We start from the raw sequence: 9462 nt of genomic DNA, 5'->3' as shown, positions 1-9462 counted from the left end.
CGCACCAGGGCTCAAACCTGTGTCCCCTGCGTTGGCAAGCGGATTCTTAACCACTGCGCCACCAGGGAAGTCCCCACAGAAAACTTTTAAAGCAGTCATAAGCATTTAAAAAGTGGTCCAAGGTCATCTGGCATTAAGGCAAATAGCTTTTCTGACGCTGTTACAGCTTCTGAAAACACTGCTGCAGAGGTTTTTGGTGTCTATGAATGATCCTCAGCTATCCAGAAGGATTTATATTATAGTGCAGATGGGCTGAAGACGAGTGTAATGTTTTAGAGTGATTTCCTTCCAGAATGAGTTTTTAAAAAGTTTTAAATTGTAAAGGGGTGAGCTTTATGTTTCTGGAAAACTCATTTAGGTGGTAGAATTCATTTCTATGATACTAGATAAGAGTGTCAGGGGCTGGAGACCCCAGCGAGGATTCTTGACCATGACTTCCGCCTGCCCTCAATCCAGCCTTAGGCCACAGACGCATGCTGGGTTTCATCTTGAACCACTATCTCTCTTGTCCCACTGGTAAGAGGCTGTGCACTTGCCCAGCGCAGGGGCACTTGCCCAGCGCAGGTCAAGGTTCCCTCAGGAACTGGAGGTCCTGTGTAATAGTGGGACAGACTGAGATTTGGAACCGAGCTGATCCTGATTTAAGTCTGCCTCTCAGTAGAGACTGGAGCAGTCTTAATTCCTCGGAAGCTGCTCATGAGCCTGTGACTTGGGGCTGTGATGCCCACGGCACAGCCTTGTTGTGAGGGTTAGCTACGTGTGATAAAGGGTTTGGCACTCAGCAGGTTGCCCAAAAATTTGGTGCTCCCACAGTCTCAGGCTGTGTGGCTGGGGGTCCCTTTCCCCTCCCAGCGTGGCCTGGAGCTTGGTTCAGGCCCAGATTCTGCTCCTTAAGGACCAAATTCTGGTATCTGCTCAGATTTATCTCAGATTTTCAGCCTGATCCCCATCTCATAACTGAGATCACCTCCCTCCTCCCCACCAAGGGCCTTTGCATGAGTCCCACACCCCCGATACTGGGCACCTTGGACAGTGGTGTCTATCCTGATAGGATCTGAAGTTGCCTCACTTCTTTTTCCTTGGGCCGTGGTGAAAATAACTTGGGTGACAGCCCCCTACTGCCCCACCCTTGCCTGGGTAAGACCCTCTATCTTAGTTTCCCCATTCTGCCTGTACAATGTCAGTCCCCTCTCCCCGCCACCTGGGGCTTCACTGTGGCTGACAAAAATGGTGTTACTGCTTGCACCTCCTAGATTACACACCCAGCACCTAGAGGAATCTTCTTTCAGAAGATAAATCCCATAAATCTACATGCACAGGGCTTCCTAGTGAACTCTACCTTCAAGTCCTCCCTCCAGCATTCTGAAGCATTCCACCACGAGGAACATTCTTCTACCTTAAATCTTTGTCCATTTTCAAGTTTCAAATACCCCTAGGAGGTAAAAGGTCTGGAGCAGGACAAGGATGAGGATATCAGGCTGAAGGTTTTGAGGTGGCTATGGAGAAGGAGAGGAGCAGGGAGAGGCGGAGGCCAGGTGATGGAGAGGCATGGGAGGGGAAATCAACATTCCCTGCCTGTTTTCACTGGGCCTGATGCGGGGCGGGTGGGACCCAGTGATTGTTTACACTGGGGAAGGCAGGCCCGGAGGGAGAACAGCAAGCAAGGATGAGAATCTCTGGAGCCCCTTCCCCAATCTCTGGAGAGGGCGTGGAGTGAAAGGTGCTTGAGTCTTCCCCAAGCCAAGATGCCAGTGTCCCAGGACTGTACCATATCCCCTCAGCCACTTCCCTAGGCTCCTGCTCGCTGCGAGAGGGAACGGTATGCAATTAGTGCTGGGTGTGAGGGTGCTGGCAGTGTGTAATCAACAGGGCCCCTCCACCAGGGAGGTGGGGATAGGCCGGGCCAGGCAGGAAGGCTAAGGGAGCCTGAGGGGGAGCCCTTTCTCCGGGGACTGATTCCGTTAGGGAATGCCTCAGCTCTGCTCCTGTGGGCATCACACCCACTCCCATAGGCTCTTTCTAAATCCTTTGTCCCGGCTGATTTTCCTTTTAAACTCTGGGACAGCTCTGTCAGCTTGCTTACCACAGGCTGGGTCCCAACATTTCTCACAGATCATTCCCTCCTCCATTACCCTCTCCAGCTCTTTAGCTCTGGCTATTGCTTGTGCCCCTGAGCCCCTTTCTCAGGAAGTCTAGGGTCCCTCTTACAGCCCTAGCCCTCACTGTCTCCTTAGTTTGCTTATCATATGGACTCTCACCCCGCCTAAAATTCACAATTCTATACCAGCTACTGACAGCATTCTTTAGGATCTAGTTTGGGCCCTCTTCCAGGAAGACCTCTTGGATCTGGCCAAGGTGATGCTAGCATCTTCACACCCTGAACGATTATGATTTTTCTCTGGACGCATCTTTGCCCGCTTTGAGGCATCCTGGCTGAGAGTTCATCTGTCTTGCCTAGGACAGACTGAAAATGCCTGGTAGGGTGGAGGATGGAGGGCAGGAGTGTTTCACCAGGGACAGTCTGCTTCTGTGACTAATGCTCTGCGAGTACTCCATAAATGGGAAGTTTCTCAGCTGCAGGGCCCAGCGGCCTCACCACTTCCGGCCTGGCAGTGAGTAAGGAGGCTTGGTGCTCACTGCTGGTGTCAGTCACTGTAGAGCTGGGCCCCAGGCAGTGAGTGCAGGTGGAGAGGGTTAGTCTTAGGGTTCCTAGAATTTTCTTACCCTCTGAGTGGTATAAAAACCAAGGATGGGTGGTTGGAAGATAAATAGGAAAAGGCCAGGAGGTGGAGGGCAGAGCAAAGGCCTTCATAGGGAGGAGTAAGGTGAGGGGAGCATAAGCTGAGATGGGCAGAGAGGCGGGGCTCATGCTCACAGCTCATTTACAAAAATCTTAAATTTCTGATTCCTTTATTTTCAACCTTGGCTTCCTGGACAATGGCCTGGCTATGGAACAAAAGCATTTGCTGTGCTCTTTTTATGAGCCAGGCCTTGTAGGAGGGATCACCATTGGCAAAACCCCAGGACCTGCCCAAATCCTCCCCTTGGGGGCTGGAAGTCTCCAGCCAATTGGCATTCTGGTGCTTAAGGCCACTTTTGGGTGGGTTTGGCAAGGATGGAGTGTCCAGGCCTATGACCCTTTAAGAACTTTACTTTTTAAAAACAGCTACCCAAATGGTGGTGGTGTGGGGAGAGGGTGGTGGAGGACTGTGGTCTCTGGCCATGCGCAGAGAGGGGGGCTCTGTGTGAGCCCTCTCCCTGCCTGAGGGACACCTAACTTTATAGCAGCTACATGGGATCCATGGGAGTCCCATCAAGTGCCCTCACACTGAGGGACAGGGAGGGAAGTAGTGGATGGGAAGCTGAGCTGCCCTCTAAAGGGTTGCTGTCACTGTGAATAGAGCACCCAGGGGAGCCAGGTCACCTCAGGCCAGCAGTGGCTCATCTTCTGCTTCGACCACCCAGACCCCGGGCTCAGCCAGTGGCACCAGCAGCACATCGTCCTCATCCTCTGGGGACAGGACTGTTGTGTGGGGTCCAGGTGGGGCCCGGGTTGGTCCTGGCTGCCGCAGGCTGGGCAGGAGGCGGCCTCGCAGGGCCTGTACCACTCCAGACAGCAGTGATGGCTCCAGGGGCGCCGCAGGCAGTGGCCCTGGGGCCTCGGGGACAGTGGGGAAGGCTGGAGACGTGCTGGCAGGTGGCAGTGGAGCCTTTACAGGCAGCGGGGGTGCCTGTTCCCCATCCTGCCCACCCACCGCCCCGCCCTCACGGGCTGGACCTGTGCTGCCATCTAAGGTCTCAGGGGGAGCAGCAGAAGGTGTGACCTGGGATCTGGTCTCAGAGGTCCGGGCTGGGGGACTGGTTCGCGGAAGCAGGCCCCAGCGGCGGAGACGGCGCACCAGGCGGCGCATAGAGCGGCCCCGCTGGCGGCGGCGGGTGCCTGAGGCGCCCCCTGGAGTCATGTCCTGGCGCAAGATCTGTAGCAGAGAACGCAGGTTGCCCAGCACGGAGTTCTGCAAGGAGAGGATGAAAACACCAGAGTCAGAGGGGGTGGGGACAGCCAGAAGCCTGAAAGAAGGAAGGGCTGGGAGTGGGAGGTGGTCCGGCTGGGGAGGGTGACTTACGTCATTCGGGTTCTCTGTAGGGAAGTCCTCTACAGGTGGGATGGCGCCCTGGGCAATGAGCTGCCCGTAGGAGGGAGGCGCCTGCTGTTGCACAATCTCGGCCTCTGTCCGGGAGAGGGGGGCAAAGATGCTGGAAGGGACGAGGACGGCTCGGTCACGGGTGCTGCTCACCAGAGCCGCCTGCCCCAGCCTGGACAGGTCTCTTTCCTCCGCACCCAGGCCGGGGCACCCGGAGCTAGGCCACGGCTTTCTAAAGTCATCTGACAATCCCCCTCCTTCCTTGAGATGGCTTTCAGGATCTAGACCTGTCCCCCCTTCAGAGGAGCACGTCTGCCAAGCTAGACAACCCTAGGAGCCAACCCAGAACCTGGTCACCAGAACCTGTCCCCAATGTGGGCACCCTCTGGTCTTTTGTGGCTGCACAGGCCCTGTCCCGCCCTCAGTCCCCACGCCTCTACCGCCAGCTGCATTCCCACTGACCTGTACTCCTGGGTACGAATGGCATAGAGCTTGCAGGTGCAGCCCAGGGCAATGACCAGCAGCAAGCCGCACACGAGGCTGCCAATGACCGCGGCGGTAATGACCTTGCGGGGCAGGGCATAGGAGCAGTCCCACTCGTCGCTGCCGTCAGCGCAGTCTGGCTGCCCGTCGCACACCCACGTCTCGTACACGCACTTCTCGTCCCGGCACCGGAAGTTGCCAGGCTGGCAGTGCCGACAGCGTCTCTCGTCTGCTCCATCAGCACAGAAGGTCTGGTAGTTGCAGCGGTCAGCAGGCAGGTAGCAGGCTGTGGCACCGGGCGTGCCAGCGGCCCCACAGGGGTAGTGTCCAGGTGGACAGCTGGGGCAGTTCTCCTCGTCCGTGCCGTCGGCGCAGTCCCATGAGCCGTCGCAGCGCTGCGCCTCGCTGTAGCAGCGCTCGCCTAGGCCCTCGCTAGCCCCCAAGCCAGAGCCTAAGCCACAGGGTCGGTCCCAAGGCAAGCAGTAGCCCCGCACGTGGTAGGTGGCATTGAAGCCCCAACCACTGCTCCAAGCGACTGTGTGGTAGTCCACGGTGGCCTGGCCGGACAGTGTCTCCACGGTGACAGCCTTGCCATTGCTGAAGTGGGTGAGGCTGCGCAGCAGCCGGAGGGTCTCGGGGGGCCCGGCGCCATCATACACGTGCACTGCATCTCCATAGCCCAGGTCCAGGGCCGTGAAGCGCACTGCCAGGCGCCGGCCATCATGGGGGTCCAACAGCCAGAGGCAGGACTGGGGGTGGGAGACTGAGGCCAGGTGTGAGTATCCGAGGGAGGAGAAGACCCCATAGAAGTCTTCCAAGGTGTGATTGCAGGGTGGGGTGGGGACAGGGGCCGGGGTCAGGTTGGGGAAGGGGTCTGAACTGCAACCTGCCTCGTCAGAGCCATCGCCACAGGCATCGACCCCGTCACAGCGCTGGACCAAGGGCACACAGCGGTGGTTCAGGCACTGGAATTCTTCCTGCAGGCACATCAGCCAATCTGCAGAGGCACCATGGAGAGGGGCTGTGAAGCACTGGAGCTGGCAGGATCCTCCCCTCCTCCCTCAGGCTTCCACTGCCTGTTCTAATAGCACTACAGACAGCCCTGTCCAGCCCACCTTGGCTGTAGGAGAGCAGGAAGCCCTGGCCCATGGGTGCTCTGGCCCCAGCATAGCTGTAGGTGATGGTGACGTTGCCTCCAGGCAGCTGCAGAGGGCTGGCAGGTGCCTCGCACAGGGAGATCTGTGGCTGGATGGGGGAGCGCAGGATTAAGCGCTCTGAGCCACAGGCCAGACGCAGTTTTTGGAACCTACAGGGGTGAAGGAGAGCAGGACGTAAGATATTCTTGACCACTGCTGGCTTCTTCCTCCCCCAGTGCTGTCAGGCCCGTTCTACTCCAAGAAGCACGAACACCTGCTTATCCACAATCCAAATAGCCAAATGAAAATGCAGTTAGCCAAATTCCTTTGTAATCAAGGCAACAGCCCTAACAGAGGCCTATGGCACCATGAGACCATGAGTACATCCTAGAGCCTTTTGGAAAAACTGCCTTGTGTTCTGGACTGAGTTAGAACTGATTCGTTGCTTTCCTGTTGTTTCAGCACTGTCACCCGAGTTTGGTGCTAGCAGTAACCGGCAATTACCATACAGCTTAATTAACCAGAACTCATCATCCCCTCCCAGTGCCCAGTGGTGAGACCTGAGATCACCATGCCATTCTGATCCCTCTGCCCCAACAACCTCTCCCCAGATTGCCCTCTCCCTTCACCTACCCATTTCTGGGTAAATTCATGGGAAGTGAGCTGTGGGAAACAAATAGCCAGGTACTCAACATGGGCCCCAACCCCACGGCCCACGGTTGGAGGAGCCCAGGGAAACCTGGACTGTTTAAAAGATCTGGGGAGGGACTTCACTGGTGGTCCAGTGAGTAAGACTCTGTGCTCCCAATGCAGGGAGCGTGGGTTCAATCCCTGGTCGGGGAAGTAGATCCTACATGCCGCAACGAAGAAGCCCACGTGCCGCAACTAAGAGCCTGTGTGCCGCAACTAAAGATCTCTCATGCCCCAACGAAGATCCCACGTGCCGCAACTAAGACCCAGTGCAGCCAAAATAAAATAAATAAATATTAAAAAAAAAAAAAAGAAAGATCTGGGGAGGCTGAGGAAGGTTCTAAGCTGATGAAGGAATAGCTTTGAATCCCAGGCAAGGATGTGCAGTGGATTGAAGGACTCCTCAAAGCAGTCATATCGGAGCGCAAAGACTGTTTCTAGAGTGACTGTTGTCCTTCAGAGATGACAAGACCCAAGCTAGATGTCCCCTCCAGGCAGTTCCAATTCACCATGGAACAAGCCAGGCTTTTAGGGCAGACTAGGCCAAATCTAATTCTACTCTTCCCCCTGTTGACAGGGATGGAAGTTCCACGGAGAAATGATCCCTGAAGTCTTTTCCATAGTAGAGGAGAAGGGGTGGGGGAAAGGAATAAGGTCTTGCTCTGCTTCTCACCTGAGCGTTACCGTCTGCTCCTTGCTGCCCAGGATGAGCCAGGTACAGTTGGCAGGGGAGCTGCGGGCTGTCCCGGCCCACGGGCCTCTGTAAGGTGCCCTGCACTTCCAAGAGCACTGCCCGGGGGGTCCTCACAGGCTGGAGAGAGAGAGGAAGGTAGGAACAATCGGTTGAGAGCCTCTTACCATGCCACGCCTCCTCCAAGGGCCTGGGTTTTTCAAGAAGGAGCACAGAAACTCCCCTGCCCCAGCGACACACACTCTAGAGGCATAGCCTTCAGCGGGCCCCTGTCTCTCCACACTCATCATAGTTCCACCTTAAGTATCAACAACCACAAACAACATGAGGTCTGCTTTGTGCAACCACTGGGCCAGGAGGAGCCGGAAATACTGTTTCTATCCTCGCGGAGACTACATTTTGGCTAGGCAGTTCAAGGATGGATATTTGGGGAAAAAATACATAACTACCAGCTGAAGGCTTATGCTGCGTCTCAGTTTCCCCATCTGTAAAATAAAGGGTGGATGACCTCCACTCTAAAACTATGGTAGGTACTAGAGGAATTCAAGGAAGAGAGAGTCTTTCTCTTGGGTCCTCCCTCATTACCAAGCCCATGGGACCCCAGGGGCATCCTCTACTCACCAGGATTTGGGAAAATGATCCTGTCTGGGTGGGCCACAGCGCCTCCTAGAGGAAGAGCGAGAAAGGGCAAGAGTCACGCTTCGGAGTTTTCTTCACCTGAGCGACTCAAGTAGGAAAGGGAGCCATCTGCGGCTTCCGGGTAGTTTACAGGAAAGGGTGGTGGAGCAGAGGAAGCAGCGGTGTGTGACCTCGAAGGAAAAGTCCGGCAGCACGGCCCTATGGGGTGCGTACGGTGATCTACGGAAGCCAGAGAGAGGCTGCGGGCTGAGGAGAGCGGCTAGAGAGTTCCCGCGGATTGGGGCAGGCACTGCCGGGCACGGGCTGGCAGGGTAAGGTGAGGGGCCACGTAGAGGAAGGGGCTAGAGCCCCTGGGCCCGGTGACAGCCCTGGGAGCGGGTTGCCGGGCGAGTAGTCTCGTTTTCGGTTTCTTACCCAGGAGGAGGAGAAGGATGGCCGGCAGCATCGTGAGCCGTCCGGAGGTGCAGGAAGAGTCCCGGAGCTTCGGTGGTCTACCCAGTGGGGAGGCGGCGCCGCTCCGGGCGTCCTGGCCTCCCAGTGCCGCCTCCCCGAGGGGCCTCCATGGCCCGGGCTCCTCGACCGGTGCTCTGGAGGCCAGGGCTGGGGGCGGGTGGGGGACGGAGGCGGCCCGAGCGCAGGGGCGGTGCCTCTCGCCAACTTCGGAGTTGTTTTCCCCGGCCGCCGCCGCGCTCTCTCTCGAGGCCGGCCCCCGAAGCCCCGGAAATCGGCTGGAAGACCGGCGCTGGGGCGCGCCCTCGCCTAGAGCCGGCCCGCAGGCCGCGAGCGCCCCGGTCCAGGCCTGGCCGCCACCTGCTGGGGCTTGAGGCCACTTCCTCTTCGGGCCAAACTTTACCGACTGTCAGCCCCCAGGGCCGGCCAGGGCGCTGCTCAACTTCTCCAGCGCGTCCAGCCCGCGGAACGCGGCAGGGGAGCGGAGGAGGGGGACAGGCGGCTCGGCACAGCGCCCAGTCCCTCGCCCAGACTGTACCCCCGCCAGCCCAGGGGTTGGAGGAGCCCGGCGGAGGAGGGGGCGGGGTGACGAGCCTGGCCCCACCCTGCCAATCAACGCGCCTCTCCGCCCACCCGCCCGTCTTACCCCTTTCCGGTCGTGCAGTGTCTTGTCACTTGGCCTTTGAAGGCGCTCAGCTTCCACTTTTAACTCTGCTTTGTTTAGTCCTTTCCGTGTAACGTTAGTTACAGGACACGTCTGTCAAAGGGCAACTGCTTATTCCGTAACTATCATGTCTTTCCTTTGGATCCTTAAGCTCTCAGTACTTTTCTTGTCCCAGTGTCTGGGATGCGGTAGCACTTTTTTTGGTGAGCCTCTATTATAGCAATTACCACACGGTGTTGTAACTATTTGTTTACTCTTTCCCGCCCCTGCCCCTCCCCTGCTGTGGAAACTGAAACTTTCCCGTAGGCTGGGGCCTAGACTGTTTACCTTTATACCACAAAGGCTTCTCTCCTGCTGAGACACAGTAATTCAATAAAGGAATAAATGTGCCTTCGCTTCTTGCTGGCTATGTGACGTTGAGAAAATTGTTTAACCTCTCTGTGCTTCTCAATTGTAAAATGGGGTTAATAATGTACAATTCCCTCTTAAGGTTATTGTCAACATTTAGGGAGATACTACAAGTTGGGTATCTAGGAGTGTTTTCCTACCTGCTAGCAATTATTATTA

At 56.7% G+C, this 9462-nt stretch overlaps 1 protein-coding gene across 1 annotated transcript; it reads right to left on the bottom strand.

The window, feature by feature from the left end:
* Window positions 1-2881: 2881 nt before the first annotated feature.
* LRP10 (LDL receptor related protein 10) lies at window positions 2882-8331 on the bottom strand. The gene is given in 9 exon segments (XM_036842810.1): window positions 2882-4013; window positions 4125-4254; window positions 4605-5622; window positions 5741-5931; window positions 7125-7189; window positions 7191-7244; window positions 7246-7262; window positions 7764-7808; window positions 8196-8331. Coding segments are annotated over 9 exon segments (2139 nt in total). The 5' UTR covers window positions 8227-8331; the 3' UTR covers window positions 2882-3425.
* Window positions 8332-9462: the final 1131 nt, after the last annotated feature.

The sequence above is a fragment of the Balaenoptera musculus genome, chromosome 2, assembly GCF_009873245.2.
Source record: "Balaenoptera musculus isolate JJ_BM4_2016_0621 chromosome 2, mBalMus1.pri.v3, whole genome shotgun sequence".
Classification (NCBI taxonomy): Eukaryota; Metazoa; Chordata; class Mammalia; order Artiodactyla; family Balaenopteridae; genus Balaenoptera; species Balaenoptera musculus.
The sequence above is the reverse complement of the archived record's forward strand: the minus strand, read 5'-3'. Positions and strand labels throughout refer to the sequence as shown.